The following is a 17,265-nucleotide window of genomic DNA, read 5'->3' as shown; positions in this document are numbered from 1 at the left end:
AAGCCTCCATTAGTAATTCAAAAGTGTCACTTCAGAAATAGTATAAGGCTTGTGCTGTTTCGAACAAGTTATTGAATAAAAAAGGATGGCGTGTGTGTCTGAGAGAGAGAGAGAGAGAGAGAGAGAGAGAGAGAGATGGGGTGTGTACAATCACTTGTTGCCACACCCATATAAAGCTAATTCTTAATATTATTTCTTAGTGTTTCTTTAATAGCGTAGTAAATGTAGTAAGCGATCACAAAGAGCTGTTGTAAGTAAACGGCTGATGAGGATTCATTTCACGTCAACTAACTGGCTCATATTACATACAAAAATGATAATTTTTGCCATCACCTGCTGGCTAAAATAAATGTCAAAAAAGATCTGCACTACTCTTACAATTTAGTTTAGAACAGCACGAACACAAGCAGAGTGAAACACACACAGTGAAGTGTCTGAGTGCTGATGGTGTCATATATACAGGTGCTGGTCATATAATTAGAATATCATCAAAAATTTGATTTATTTCAGTAATTCCATTGCAAAATGACATTAATAGAGAGGCGAAGGGAAGGAAAAGATGTGGTAGAAAAAAGTGTTCAAGCAATAGGGATAACCGCACCCTGGAGAGGATTGTGATTCAAAACCCATTAAAAAATGTGGGGGAGATTCACAAAGTGTGGACTGCAGCTGGAGTCAGTGCTTCAAGAACCACCACGCACAGATGTATGCAAGACATTGGTTTCAGCTGTCGCATACCTTGTGTCAAGCCACTCTTGAATAAGACACAGTGTCAGAAGCGTCTCGTCTGGGCTAAAGACAAAAAGGACTGGAGTGGTCCAAAGTTATGTTCTCTGATGAAAGTACATTTTGCATTTCCTTTGGAAATCAAGGTCCCAGAGTCTGGAGCAAGAGAGGAGAGGCACAGAATCCACGTTGCTTGAAGTCCAGTGTAAAGTTTCCACAGTCAGTGATGGTTTGGGGTGCCATGTCATCTGCTGGTGTTGGTCCACTGTGTTTTCTGAGGTCCAAGGTCAACGCAGCGATCTACCAGGAAGTTTTAGAGCACTTCATGCTTCCTGCTGCTGACCAACTTTATGGAGATGCAGATTTCATTTTCGAACAGGACTTGGCACCTGCACACAGTGCCAAAGCTACCAGTACCTGGTTTAAGGACCATGGTATCCATGTTCTTAATTGGGCAGCAAACTCGCCTGACCTTAACCCTATAGAAAATCTATGGGGTATTGTGAAGAGGAAGATGCGATACGCCAGACCCAACAGTGCAGAAGAGCTGAAGGCCACTATCAGAGCAACCTGGGCTCTCATAACACCCGAGCAGTGCCACAGACTGATCGACTCCATGCCACGCCACATTGCTGCAGTAATTCAGGCAAAAGGAGCCCCAACTAAGTATTGAGTGCTGTACATGCTCATACTTTTCATGTTCATACTTTTCAGTTGGCCAACATTTCTAAAAATACTTTTTTGTATTGGTCTTAAGTAATATTCTAATTTGGGAGTTACTGAATTTGGGATTTTCATTAGTTGTCAGTTTTAATCATCACAATTAAATGAAATAAACATTTGAAATATATCAGTCTGTGTGTAATGAATGAATAGAATATCCAAGTTTCACTTTTTGAATGTAATTACTGAAATAAATCAACTTTTTGATGATATTCTAATTATACGACCAGCACCTATATATATACACTCACCTAAAGGATTATTAGGAACACCTGTTCAATTTCTCATTAATGCAATTATCTAATCAACCAATCACATGGCAGTTGCTTCAATGCATTTAGGGGTGTGGTCCTGGTCAAGACAATCTCCTGAACTCCAAACTGAATGTCAGAATGGGAAAGAAAGGTGATTTAAGCAATTTTGAGCGTGGCATGGTTGTTGGTGCCAGACGGGCCGGTCTGGGTATTTCACAATCTGCTCAGTTACTGGGATTTTCACGCACAACCATTTCTAGGGTTTACAAAGAATGGTGTGAAAAGGGAAAAACATCCAGTATGCGGCAGTCCTGTGGGCGAAAATGCCTTGTTGATGCTAGAGGTCAGAGGAGAATGGGCCGACTGATTCAAGCTGATAGAGGAGCAACTTTGCCTGAAATAACCACTTGTTACAACCGAGGTATGCAGCAAAGCATTTGTGAAGCCACAACACGCACAACCTTGAGGCGGATGGGCTACAACAGCAGAAGACCCCACTGGGTACCACTCATCTCCACTACAAATAGGAAAAAGAGGCTACAATTTGCAAGAGCTCACCAAAATTGGACAGTTGAAGACTGGAAAAATGTTGCCTGGTGGTGGTGGTGTAATGGTGTGGGGGATGTTTTCTTGGCACACTTTAGGCCCCTTAGTGCCAATTGGGCATCGTTTAAATGCCACGGCCTACCTGAGCATTGTTTCTGACCATGTCCAGCCCTTTATGGCCACCATGTACCCATCCTCTGATGGCTACTTCCAGCAGGATAATGCACCATGTCACAAAGCTTGAATCATTTCAAATTGTTTTCTTGAACATGACAATGAGTTCACTGTACTAAAATGGCCCCCACAGTCACCAGATCTCAACCCAATAGAGCATCTTTGGGATGTGGTGGAACGGGAGCTTCGTGCCCTGGATGTGCATCCCACAAATCTCCATCAACTGCAAGATGCTATCCTATCAATATGGGCCAACATTTCTAAAGAATGCTTTCAGCACCTTGTTGAATCAATGCCACGTAGAATTAAGGCAGTTCTGAAGGCGAAAGGGGGTCAAACACAGTATTAGTATGGTGTTCCTAATAATCCTTTAGGTGAGTGTATATTCAAACATAAAATGTTGTTTCAGGAAGTACCCAAAACCTGCGAAGAGATTCGATCCTGCTGTTGCGAAACCTTTCACTTATCTGGGTCACGAGGTTGAAATATATGTACCGTAGTTGTGACCAACGTCACTGAATCGTCATACCGTGATCTACTAAAATCTAACCATAAATTATTTCAAAAACCTTTTCCCCATTTTAGAAACACTTAAACACTCAAAGGTTGAAAAAGGTTAAACTTAGTAGGAAATGACACACAAACTGGTAGTTTTTTTTTTTTTTTTAGCACTCATGACAAGTATTTTGTGATGGATTTTAGCTTACAGTAAACAGACACAGATGATTTAAAGGGGATAGTTGACCCCAAAATGAAATTTCTGCCATCATTTACTCCCCATACTGTTTCAAACCTGTATGACCTGTTTAAACAACATGAAAGTGAGTGCATTTTTGGGTCAACACTCACTTAAAATCACACAACAAATCTCAACATGGAATTATGTTTGAAAAGACTAGCACTGTTTTCAGTGTTTGGTGTTATTGTAAGACTAAGTTCATGATACAAGCATGATGATGCAGAATAAGAGAAAATATCTTACTCAGCATGTGTACTGTTAATTCAGAGACACCCAGAGCTCGACAAATTCCCTCCTTTTTTCCTTGTGACCACGGGCAATAACAGAGATAAATAAACACTCCTAAAATATTACATGGCGATGTTTGGAATGTGTTTGGAACTTTGTTTATACTGCCTACTAGACATATCATTGCATGATGCATTGTATGACACACACAGACACATACACACATTAAACGGTATGTAGTGAAATAGTAAATATATGGCAAAGTATTAAAAACCAACATCTATGAGTTTCACAATCTGTTTCCTCTACTGACTCCATTAGACACAGCTGTTTACTCTTTTAAAAATATTTGCTTGAGAACTACACAGGCATTTTCAGTAAATCATTCAGATTTGATAAAACAGGCAGCATTCAACCATTTGAACTGGTGATCAAATATAAATAGTTGGTAAAGAATACACATCTTCTTTCATTTATGAAGATGGGTCCAAACACAGCACAGATCTCAGGATAAACATGGATCTAGATATTGCTTTGAATCTATCCACAAACTCTTGAGAGATGACATACTCATAATGAGTTTCAAGAAAGACCACTGAAACAACGAGCTTCCTTTTCATTGTTTGTCTGAGTTTTATTTAATCATTTAAGAAATGGGACAGGGACTATTACATTTGAGTGTTGACTGACCATTATTATCATGTGTATTGTACCATATTAATCTATTTACATTCTCTGGTGCTTACTATACTGTATATAAAAAGCCGTTAAAACAATTATTATTGAGTCTGATCTCATCAAAATTACATGACTTTGGCAGCATTTTTACAAAAGTGTATACTTTTTGTTTCTGCATACACTACGACTGCTTTGTGATGCTCTTTTATTAAGGATTCCATTTTTTGGCCAATACAGATTTTAACAAAAAACAACAGGCTAATAAAGATACTGATATTTTGCAACTTACCTTATTTTGTCATTAGATCACTGTTTTACTTAGGAATGCTCAAAAAATTTACAAAAATATCAAATCTTTTTCACTGTTCTAACAATAAACAATTTACATTGAAAAAAGAACTGTTGAACACATGACACACCAAAATTGTAAAGAGAGCCACGGTAAATACAAGATAAAAATGTAATATATATAAGTATAGATATTGCTTAATATGATAACATGATAATTGAAAAAGGGTTATTTTTGCACTTCTGTTTTTTTTTCAGTTTAAAATGCAGCTTTTTAAGGTTTAGTAATCGCACAAAGCTATATTGCTATTTCAGTCTTAATTCAATCAATCGTGCAGCAATAACGGATATCATACCAACATCTCGGAAGTCAAATTCTGCTGGTTTCAAAGTGTTTTGAATGTTTTCCGTCATCATGTAGCCTGTAGCTAGGTGCTGCTTTCACAACTGTCACGTCTGTTTATGGCTTTTTTCTCTGCATTAACGTGAGCATGAGACTAATGTTATATGTTCTTGGGAGTGCCAATTCTTTTACATATTGTGGCTATTATTATTTCTAGATTGTGCATTTGAATTGAGTTTTTACAAAGTGTGTTACTAATTAAATATAAATCAACCATCCGTTTATCATATCTGCGTTTTCATGCTTATAATGGTTTTAATTGGGTCAATAATTGGCCCAGGCCCAGTTCCAGATCAAAGTCACTGAGGGTGCTTCTGAAAATAGTGGGGGTGCTCTGTATAAAGTGGAGATGTATCGTAATTACACTTATTTTTCTTCATTAAAACATGTTTAAATGCTACAAAAACAAAATTTTTTTAAAAGTACAAAACATTTATTGCTTTGTTTTTTTTTCATCATCTGTCACTGAAAAGAACTGCTTGACGTTTTGCTGCTTCTTTTCTATCATGTGTCCCCTCCGTGTTCGAATGATGTGAAGATCTATAAGGATTTTACTAAAGTTCATCACTGAAAAGGTTCACAGACTTGGCATTAAACAGCACACACAGCCTCATGAATGGACACAGAGTGGCTGCATCACACTTTTCTTTGAGCACAATATTGCACTGAGCGCTATGTTATTTTTTCCAAATAGGACACAGAAAGCGCACACTGGGGCGGATTATAACTAGCAAGGGCCCCAGGGCCAATTTTCTTTTAGGGCCCCCCAGTACAATTATATTTGAAAGTTGACATCAATGCAATCTATTTTCATTGATTTAAGTCTCTTTTAAAACATGTTCTGTTATTTACAGTCAGACTAATTCAAACACACAGCACGGATGTGGAAAAGTAACAGATCAATCGAAACACGTTCACTGAAATATTGATGAATTTAATAAATACAGTAGGCTCCTACAATATCTATGCAAGGGTTTGGTGAAATTCAACAAAGAGTTTAGGCAGTTCTGGCTCACACTGCTATATCTTTTCAACTCATCTACATGGTGGGGTACATTCCATTTTGAAGTGACCATCTCTACACCCTATTTACTTCAAAGACTTTACCCTCCATTGTGAGAGCTTCAAAGGGCTGTAAAGTGTGGGGATCAAAAATAGTAGTCATTTAGAGTTGCGTGGCACCATGCGAGGTTTCGGACATGTGAACTGCGCGCTCTCCACACTTTGCTAGTTTGAATAATTTTTGTGTCATAAACCGGTGAGATTCGATATGCCCTGATTCTGCACTGATGTTCCCGGCCAAATTGAGATGAGATACTAAGGATGGCCGCAAAATATTATGCGGTTAATGCGCAGGTTTTTCTTTTTTCTTTTTGTTCTGGGTGATGTTCAAGGTTTGATTGTTGTACCAATGTTGGACTGTGGTCATTAAAATTACATTTTTGACACACTATATATTTTTTCTAATATGTCAAAATGCCAATAGGTTAATATGAGCAGATTGTCTCTCTCCATGTGGAATGTGAATGGGTCGGGGCACCCCATAAAAAGATATGTTATTTATTTTCTTAAACGTAAGTAATATGATATAGTGTTTCTTCATATGAAGCGGATCAAGTTGGGTTCTGAACTCATGGCTACATTGGTACAGCTATTAAAAACATGCATCAAACGTCCACACATAAACTCAGCCTTATTTGTATTTTAGATAACCTACAAATTAGAAAGTCTTAAATAATGCCTAAACTAAAACTTTCCTAACTAAATTCAGCGGACTCGATACGTGTAAACGGACTATGATAATGACCTACTCGGCCAACACATTGTTTTCTAAAAGCTGGCAGAAAATACTCAAAACAGTGGAGTGGTGGTGACATGGTGCGCTAATGCACATAACTGTTAATTAGAAGGTCGCTGGTTCGATCCCCACAGCCACCACCATTGTGTCGTTGAGCAAGGCACTTAACTCCAGGTTGCTCCGGGGGGATTGTCCCTGTAATAAGTGCATTGTAAGTCACTTTGGATAAAAGCATCTGCCAAATGCATAAATGTAAATGTAGACACAAGCAGCGTATCTATCAACGAGAAATAATATAATATTGAGCAGCAGCCGTGGGCCGCATAGGAGTGATGTCACATTCCCTCTTCAAATGATTGGCTAGAGGAGCTGTCAATCAAGAGCTAGTGTACCAATAGGGACACAAAACACCCCCAGAATTACTTGAAACTCTACTCACAAGTTTTGGAAAACCAAGCGCCGAACTCTGAAACAAAAGCAAAGAATACTGCGTAAGCGTACTAAAAATGAAACTATGAGCAACATTGTCAGAGCACAAAAATAGAAACATGAAACAAGAAAAACATGATTTTGTTTGCAATTCTGATGATTTAACTTGATTTTCAGATACATTTTCAGTTATTTTTTGCAGCATATTTTAAATGTTTATATATATTTTTGATTCATGCATATATATTTATTTTTTTATCTGTACTTATAATTTTTTTATTCATGCTTATTATTTTTGGATCCGTGAACAATACATTTGATTGGATTTTGATCCCATAATTTACTATTAGTAAAAAGAAAAAACACAAATAGATTTTCTACTGTCAGAATGGCAAAGCGTCAGAAGTTAGAATCACCCTAATGTCTTATCTTCAAGGGAATGAAGTAGGGGGGCGTTCATAAAAAAATGGTTAAGAACCACTGCTCTAAATACAAACTATACACACAAAATCGAAGAGAGGATGTATCCTGGTAAAAGTTTATATATATATATTTTTTTAAATAAAAAAAAAAAAACGGATTATGATTTCATGATTCTTAATTCTTTCAGTGGATATCAAAATGTGTTTTCTGTTTCTCTTCTACTAATAGGCCACAAACAAATTTATCTTCAAATCTTTATTGTTTAGATGTTGTCCCTGTGTTTCTCATAGTCAGTGCTTTTCATCTTGACTGTAAGTCACACCAACTTGTCTTCTGGCCTCATCCATTATCTCTGCCAGAAGAATGGAGTCTGCCAGTGACATCACAGCACTTTCTTTCAGTCCTTGGAGACACAAAACAAAATAGCTTAACAGAAAGCCAAGTATATCATTTCAACATGTCTCTACATAACTACACATGTTCAAAAACAAAGCCGGTCTTACCATTCAGTAAACACTGGCGCACCTCCTGGGCTTCATAGCACAATCCTGTGCTGTTGGTGAAGTTGAGAGGAATACTGGGCTCTGGTAACGGGTGCTGACTCACCTTACCGTTCACTTCTAAATTTGTAGGACACCACATGTGATCTGGTACCTACAGACATAAAGACCACAGGTTTCATATGATTTGTAACTTTTCCTTCACATTAATCACTCATGTACACCGCTTCATAAGTCATCATGTTCCAATAACACAAACCTTCATCATGCCATTTGTGCCGATAATGACAGCATCATTGGTGAGATTCATAGATATAGAGCATGTGCACACGGCCATTCTGTTCTGTGAGAACTTCAGCACAATAATCATGTGTCCATCGACACCTACAGCACATTAAAATGCATTAAAAACAATAACTGCTGTTTACAAACCCAATGTGTCCTTTTAAAAGTTGAATTTATTGTGGAATTGATGAAAAGTCTGTATGGGTGAATATAATGAAACACTATGCAAGTCACATTTTACTCCAAAATCAAAAGGAAAAGAAAACAACAAATTACATAGTTTTGCATAAATTGTCTTTATTATTTTTTTTTTTTGCATTGTGACATTATATTCATGACAATTAAGCATATTTAAGCGTGAGCAAAGAAGAAAACTATTTTCTTTTGTTTTTGGGGTGAAATATGACCCGGACATGTTCTTGATAGGTTTCGTGAGATTCACAATTCTAATATGGTTTTTAATTTTCTGTAAATCTGCTTTGAAATTATGGGTTTTTAGAAAAACTCATGCCAGTATTATAAAAACCTTAAGGGTTGACCCAGACTTTTCATTTGCAAATCATCAAGAGTTTGATAATGCTGTTTATTTAATTAAAAATGTGTTGTTGTGAAACTGACCTGTGTCAAGAGTATATCCAGTGGCTTGAATAGATTCTGGTCTTTCTCCATTGTACACCATCAACACAAACTGCAAACAGTACACCCCAATATCCAGCAGGGCTCCTCCACCAAGATCTTTCTCTATCAGCCTAGGAATATTTGTGAGAGGTGCGCCGAGATCTGCTCTCACCATCTTAACCTCACCCACCTCACCCCGAGCCAGCAGCTTCCGAATTTCCACAGACACGGGGAAGAAGCGTGTCCACAGCGCCTGTGAATTTGATGGGTGTTTCAGCAGAACACTGATCTTCAGTTTATTAGGATATATCATAATTTTGTGATATTTGTCAGAATAAGCCTTTGAGTGGTAAGGTGTTTGGCCTGCACTGAAGTCACTCACTCACCTCCATTAAGAAGACCTTGTTTTTGTTGGCAGAAGCAACAAGCTTGTTAACTTCACCTGCGTTCATGGCCAGCGGTTTCTCTATAAGCACACTCTTTCCAGAGTTCATGAAGAGCTGCCCGACTCTCAGGTGGTGAGGATGGATATTCCCAACATACACTGCATCTATAGAAATATCAATGGCATAAATAACTATCAGATCTGTGGGTTTTAAGTGTGTGAGGGGTTTGTGCATTGAATTCCTAATGACACACAGTCCATTTAAAAAAGAAAATCCTTTGTAATTATACAGCACATCAGGCAAATAACGTAGTAAAGCTGCAGTTATTTACTTATGATTGTCAGGAAGTGAAATCCTTTCATGTTCAACTACAAGTAATTGTAAGGGAAAAAAACATACAGGTTACTTTTGACCACCAAATCAAAAGAATTATGTTTTTTTAACAAAGGAAATTAAGCCTATTTTAGGATCATTAAGATTTGTTTGCATTGTGACATTATTATTAATTCACATTACCTTAATGCGTCTGGCTATTTTACCTTTGAGGCTTTTTTTGCTATTTCACACTGTAAAAATCCCACCTCGCTGGCCCAATGGAGGAGTCCAGCAAAGTGGTTAAGGTATCTGCGCGTTTGTCTGTTTCGTGTGCGTGTTGCTGTAGTGTCTATTTGATTTAATTAAGACTGACTCCATTAATAATTTACTCAAATTTTTTAGACCTCGAATTTAGGTTGATTATCCATTTAAAATCGATCATCAATAGAGATTTTATCTAGAATTGGATACTTGATTATTCTAGTTAGTTCTATACTTTTACATTGCACTCATTCATCCGATTTCCTGTTACTTGAGTCTACGCGCTGGCCGGGTATAAGCGTGATCATTTCATAAACAGGTCAGTTTTTGATCATTATTCAGAGGTAATTGACTAATACTATTCAGACAAGTCACTCCCTGTTTTATCTGAATAGTAGTTTGGTTTAGTCCCCATAGAACTGCATACAATTGTATTACAGTAACACTATTCTCACTCAGAGGGAGTGACTAATACCATATGGTTAAGCCGCATAGTTTCCTATGTACTCTTAACTGGAATAAAATTACAGTAATCAAAGGTAGCGACTAAAACTATTTAGACATTCCGATGTTCTAAATAATGATTATATGTAGTCCCTACAGTCTAGTTATACTTAGCTAATGTCGAATGTCAGAGAGCTAAGGTTGCAGTGTCAACGCCTAGCCGTTAGTGTGTATCAACACTGATTGCAGATTTGTAGGCCTACTTAATGTAATCTTCTAAAGAAGTCAAGTTTAACAATTTATTAGTCAGGTAAATATGTATCATGCCATTCACATAATTAATACATTCAGAAATAATAAATACAAAATAACCATTGCTCAAAGATGAATCTTAAAATTAACAAATGCATACCTGACTTCAGCAAAGTATTTAGTGTTGGCACTGTGGGGATTTCTGGCTCCAGAAAATTCCAATAAACAGTGTGCTAAATTGCCTTAAATACCCACACCCCAACCAAATGCTATGAGAGTAAGAATTTGAGGGATGAATTGGTTTGGAAGTCCTGGGGTCCCACCTAATCTGCATACAGGAGGTCATTTAGAAAAACCAAGTGGGGAGGCACGCCCCCCAGAATTGGTCAGAATTCCTCTAAATTCTGCAAACTGCGTTATCATGTATTTTACAGATGTGGTAATGAGACATTTTCAATGATATCAAACATGTATAGCCAGACATATACTTAGATATTTGTTACCTACAAGATTGCACTGTGTTTTAAGGTGATTCTGAGCTAAGGAGGACAGGAAGGGTGAGGGGGAGAGAGAGAGAGAGAACAGATGTGGAAAGACAACAATTAATCTTTTCAAACTCAGATGGGTGTTTTTGAGATAGAGATGATCTTTGCGAGAAAGTTGGTATGCTGATTTTCTCAGATATTATGTTGATTGTCCCGGACCTTCTTTTGTGTTCTCAGGGTGTTGCGCCATTTGAATATGACATGAACAGATGATGTCAAAATCCCAAACAGCAAAGGTAGGGGAGTGGGCAAAGTTTTTTTTTAGCCAATCAGAAACACTTACCCCCCGCTGATTTTGCACGTACATCGGATTGCCTGATATGTTTTTGGAGGGTGGGGTTTTTGGTAGAAACCATGTGGTTGAAGGGTTTGAGGGCGTTAAGCAAAACCAAGATGCCTCAAATTGCTAACTGCATTGTAAACTGTTAATTTTGTTTGGCCAATTTTTCATAACCAATATAGTAACAATGACAATATAACCTATATCCGGGTCTCTGGCAAGCTCCTCGTAACTTCCATAAGCTTTGAGGATGCGATGCTGCTCGGCAAACTTCTGAGCGCTCTTTATATCACGGGCTGCCACTGCAACCACCTTGAAGAAGCAAAGTTTTCGGTTACTGAGTAACACAGAGACTACACAAAACATTACAATTTTGTCTCCAAAATCATATTATAAGCAATTTAAAGGGTCAAAGTGTTCGCCCAAAAATTGTATTCTCTAAATAAAATGTAATTTAATCGACATAAACAATGATTTAGAGAAGACTTTCTCAGTTCTGTAGGTCCTCACAATGCAAATGAATGGTGATCAGAATTTTAGAGGTCTAAAAAGCATATAAAGGCAGCATAAAAGTAATCCATATGGCTTCAGTGGTAAAATCCGATATGATAAAAGTGATATGATAATTGTGGTTTAGATACAGATAAATATTTAAGTCCTTTTTACAATAAATTTCCACTTTCACTTTCTTCTTATTTTATTTTTGGCGATTCACATTCTTTGTGCATATCGCCACCTATTGGGCAGGGGGAGAATGTATAGTAAAAAGGACTTAAATATTGATCTGTTTCTCACCCACAACTAGGGCTAGGCGATATGACGATATATATTGTGGCGACAATATAAAGATTTTGCCATATGCCACGTGACATATCTATGTGGGCAGGGCTTCATGTGAGACTTGAAACATGGACAGGGTTTTTTCAGAATTGAAAATTGTTCTGCTGCCGCCTAAGCAAATTCAATGACATTTAATGACATTCATCTCATGATTGGCGCTTCAAAAGAGCTAAATATCCCTCTTCTCTGGCAAGCAAGCTTTCAGATATTTGTGCCTCACAGACAGGAGAGCACAAAACGGGATCAATCGCACTACTCAATCATTTCTGACGCAGTTAAAGCCTGAATGGAGTTACACATCTCCACAGAACAGGACGACTTCCGAATAAGTCAATAAAATAAATAAAGGAGCTTGTTTTTAAAACAGGTGCAACATCTGTGGTGTAGGTTCACAAAAGCCAACACAATGTCACTCATAATACAAGCAATCGGTTTTATCACCTCAAAATGAAGCATGCAACAGAATATTATGAAAGCCAAAAGTCAACAACAACAACAACAAAATGTAAAAAAAAATTCTGTTTATTTTCGTTGGATATTTTTTTAATTACTGTAGGCCTATTTAATATTTTATTTGTTGCATTACTTTGAGAAGATCTTGAGAAAAGTTTAAAATAGGCTAATAATAACAATACTGGTCAATTTTTAAGTCCTTGTGGTGGCATCGTGACTCGCCTCAATCCGGGTGGTGGAGGACGAGATCGTCAATCCGCACATTTTATCCCATAGCTTGTTGAGCGTGTAGACTTAGCGTGTGTGGAGGCTTCATGCTATTCTTCTGCGGCATCCACGCACAACCCACCACGAGCCCCACCGAGAGTGAGAACCACATTATAGCGACCACGATGAGGTTACCCCAACGTCACTCTACCCACCCTAGCAACCAGGCCAATTGGTTGTTTAGGAAGCCTGACTGGAGTTACTCAGCACACCCTGGATTCAAACTTACAACTCGAGGTGTGGTAGTCAGCGCCTTTACTTGCTGAGCTACACAGGCCCCCACAATATTGGTTAACTAAACATCAGACTGAAATGTTTAATCACTTGGAAAATTAATTTTAAAAAGTAGTATAGTAGAATACATTTTTTATTTATAAATTATCCTATTTAATTCACTGATTGGAGTTTCCAAAAATAGGCATTATATTACTATATTGTGATATATATCGCTATCGTGATATAAAATATCACCCAACCTTATTCACACCTATCATATCATTTCTGAAGATGTGGATTTAACCACTAGAGCCATATGGGTTTCCATTATGCTGCCTTTATGTGCTTTTTGGACTTTCAAAGTTCTGGTCACCATTTACTTGCATTGTATGGACCTACAGAGCTGAAATATTCATTTGTGTTGTGCAGAGGAAAGTCATACACATCTGGGATGGCATGAGGGAATGATGAGAATTATTTGTAGTTTTTGGGTGAACTATCTCTTTAAAATATTGTTGCGTGCCATTTACCATCCACTGAAACCATTCAAATTGACAGTGAATTTAGTTGCGTGAATACTCATGGTAATACGGTCAGCCTGTTTTATACAACAAAAACAAGAAACAAAAGAGTCTTCTTTAAAATAATTAAAATACCTTTAAAAGTCTAATTCTTAACAGCTTTAGTCGAGAACTATGTAAGTCTGTTGACCGGTGGCTACTAAACATGTTCACGGTTTCGTTTGTGATTAATGTATTAAGTAGCAATCTAACTACACTGTCCTATGCAAGAAACCATTTCATGTCTCTAACTTAAACATTTCTTTAAGCATTATTAATAATGCAGTTACAACCCACAGTGCAAGTTCGCAAATTATGTTTACACGCTGTAAAATCTGACACATATAATCAGTTGTGTAATGCACACGTTACCTGATGTTCCTCTAATGACAAAGTTTTCAGCGCCACTGTAAAGTCATGACTGATTTTACCAGCGCTGCAAATGCCCCAACGAGTCGCCATGTTCATGAAATATACTTAAGATAAAACTTACTCCCTGAATTTCTACACAGACGGAGAAATGTAATCGTTCAATTGTCATTCACATCTGCACGACTGAAGCAACGCATGTACTTTAACCACCAGATGGCGCCAGACGACAATGCAGTTCATATTAATTTCATAATTATATTCAAGAGCAAGAGCAGCTAACCTCAAAAGCGTCACTCATTTTAACTCTTTCCCCGCCAGCGTTTTTAAAAAAGGTTGCCAGCCACCGCCAGGGTTTTTGACGATTTTCGCTAAACTTTAATGGCCCGCAGAATATTTTCTTCCATGAATATATGAAGATGCTATATATCACAATAAAGATCTGAGCCTCTGCTTTTAGGCAAAAAAAACGATTTTATTTTATCTTCATTTGTTCTTTTTTATTGCGACTTGAACAGAGGTCGGTTTTGTCAAAAACAACATTTCAGACAAAAAGCTGATAAAAGGCATGTTTATGTCTGATATTTTGAGCTTCTCAATACTCCACTTCTTCATGTTTGAGACGATCGCAGTCTGTTTCTTTGATCAAAGAGTTGCGTACTCTTTCAAAACATGCGGAGGGGTCTTCCTTACCGTATAACACCTAAAACACGGAAACCCGGAAAATTCCGTGTTTGGCGGGGAAGCGTTTTTTCATAAAACACGGAAAATTCCGTGTTTGGCGGGGAAAGAGTTAAGAATAATGTCAAAATATAGTCTTCCTTAGTCAGTTTATTGATGCAAATAGCAAAATTATCTTATATCACCAGTTAAAAAGTTACTAGTAGTCAGGCTGCCGCTAAATCTCATTAGACAGGGACACATTTGATTTACAGGTGGGCCCCCTCTTCACCAGGTCCAACAAGTAGGCCATAATGGACCTCAGTGAGCCCCCCCCCCCATCACAGTGCTTGGACAACACACACACTCTTGGGGGTTGAGCTAGCAAGATCTTCTTTGGGTGTCTGTGGGATGGCCTGTTGCAGAGGGTTTGGCCTCTGCTGTGTTCCCAGACTGCACAATGGTGGGAACTCTGAGAGGGCAGCTCTACAGTTGGGTGCTATTTTTAAACATTACATCCACAATCTGTCAAGGGCTGCCCCATAGGGACCTGCCACCAGCAGTCTCCTCAAGCCACTGAATTTAACCCAGGACAACTCCAGATGTGATGGAAAACATCTGGACCAAGCTGCAACCACAAAAGGGTATCTCTTTCTCTCTCCCTTGAAAGTGATTATTATTAGGTCTGTGCTAACAAATGTATCTATAGAAACTACCTTTCTTTGGAGTATTTAAACCTCAGTCATTAGGGTAAGGAGTGTTGGTGGCCTAATGGTTTAATATTTGGGCTGTTGTAGGCCAAAACAGCAGGTTGGAGGTTCAGTCCTATGTAGAAATGATCTAGGAATTAAAGCTTTCCCTGCTATGAGTGTAATGCTAGTAAGGTTGGTAAGTAAATGAGTGTGCTGCAGAGTTTTGAGCCACTGACATTATGCACAGCGGCAACATCTTTAATTTTTATGGCTGTAATGGATAGACTTACAGTTGTTTCAAGTGTTTTTTATCGTTCCGATGAGGAAAAATGGAAAAAACAAAACATCTTTCCAAAAAAATTTATAAATCAGTTGGCAAAAAACTTTATAAAACACAAGTTGTGGAAAATTAGATGTGTTCTAGAAGCTTTATACAGTGTAGGTCAATAAAGAGACTACGCATCTATCCCTCAAAGCCTCGTTGTCATTGGGCAAATTCCAATCAAAAGTGATCACCCCGATGCCCTAGGGGTTGGGAACCCTGCTCCTGGAGAGCCACTGTCTTGCAGAGTTTCTCCAATCCTAATCAAACACACCTGCCCTTCATTTTTTCCAAGTAATCCTGGAGACCTTCATTAGTTTGCTGTGGTTTGCTTAATTAGGGTTGAAGCGAAATTCTGCAGGAGCAGTGTTGCCCACTCACTATGAAAGAGCTCTTGATATGGGTACTCTTGAAGGGAGCATGGCATCACAGTTTAAATGTAGCCTTCACCAAAAGTCTTGTGACAGGGCACTTTGTGCAATAATGAATTTAATTTAGTTTGGAACAACCTTTCGAGTGGTGTCACTTTCCCGAAGTGCCCTTCAAGGGCGCAATAATGCCATTTGGAAAAACGCCCATTCATGTCAAAAATCAAAGATGGCGCTATTGTGGAAAAGGTCTATTGAGTTCAGAAAGCAGAGGTGTGCAATTCTTTTTATGTTGAAATGCTTTCTCCTATCCCAGTTTAATTCTGTATTCAGAGGCAGGTAAAAGTGAGTCATTTGTAGGTTGACAGTGTTAACACGGTACCGCTGTGGTACTTTCCAATATTCCTCTGTTTGAGGGGCCTGTCCAGCTGTTCAAACAATGGCAGACAAAAAAAAAAAATATTTTTGCAATACAGTTTCTGAAATTACACACTACAAACTTTAAATTCCAATTAAATTCTGGAATTTTAATTAAGGTTGCAGGATACAGAATTTGAAGTACAGTTAAAATGAAATGAAAATAATTGACTATATTGAGATAAAGATTAATCGATTAAATGAACATGTTAATGTCATTATTTTTTTTTTTTCTGAAAACACTGGTGGGCATTTTGTGGTTTCTGTATGGCAACAGTGTTTCGAAGTATTTTGATGGCTGCGTTTATCGTTAAGACAGATACATATAATCAGGGAATAATTTGGCATAATTAGTCAAAATCAATTATGCAATTATTTTTTGACACACAACTTGTGTTGGACTAATAAAATTCCTCTTTAGCTGGTTAAAGGTGTTCAATTTCTTTGAATTGCAACGTGGAGCATATTTAATTCTAATTCCAAATCATGACTTGAAAGGGAGCCAGTTCTTCAATTCTTAAATTGCCCAAATCACAAAAAAATAAATACTCAAGTTAATACATTTGGGCTCGTCATGCATTCACAGTTTTGTGTTGTAAGTATATTTTTACATATAAAAGCTGTAAATCAGTCCTATGTGTAATGCACATTTCTCAAACACAATACAAATTATTATTTTGAACACACTCATACTCACCTCTACAATTTACCAATACTATCTTGGTGAGCTTAGCTCATGGCATTCAATCAAGTATCAGATAGCATAATGTATACATTTCAAACCAACAAAGCACACTGATTAGCCA

At 37.7% G+C, this 17,265-nt stretch overlaps 1 protein-coding gene across 1 annotated transcript; it reads right to left on the bottom strand.

Annotated features, from left to right (window-relative positions):
- Positions 1-4,544: 4,544 nt before the first annotated feature.
- Positions 4,545-14,204, bottom strand: LOC127654694 (trans-1,2-dihydrobenzene-1,2-diol dehydrogenase-like). The gene is made up of 7 exons (XM_052141976.1): positions 14,004-14,204; positions 11,496-11,607; positions 9,199-9,362; positions 8,813-9,065; positions 8,169-8,293; positions 7,913-8,063; positions 4,545-7,812 (listed from the first exon to the last, which is right to left on the bottom strand). Exons 1-7 carry the CDS (start codon positions 14,097-14,099, stop codon positions 7,700-7,702), a joined length of 1,014 nt encoding a protein of 337 aa, XP_051997936.1. The 5' UTR covers positions 14,100-14,204; the 3' UTR covers positions 4,545-7,699.
- Between the last annotated feature and the right edge of the window lie 3,061 nt (positions 14,205-17,265).

The sequence above is a fragment of the Xyrauchen texanus genome, chromosome 14 (assembly GCF_025860055.1).
Source record: "Xyrauchen texanus isolate HMW12.3.18 chromosome 14, RBS_HiC_50CHRs, whole genome shotgun sequence".
Lineage (NCBI taxonomy): Eukaryota > Metazoa > Chordata > Actinopteri > Cypriniformes > Catostomidae > Xyrauchen > Xyrauchen texanus.
Note: the sequence above shows the minus strand (reverse complement) of the source record. Positions and strands in the feature narration are given on the sequence as shown.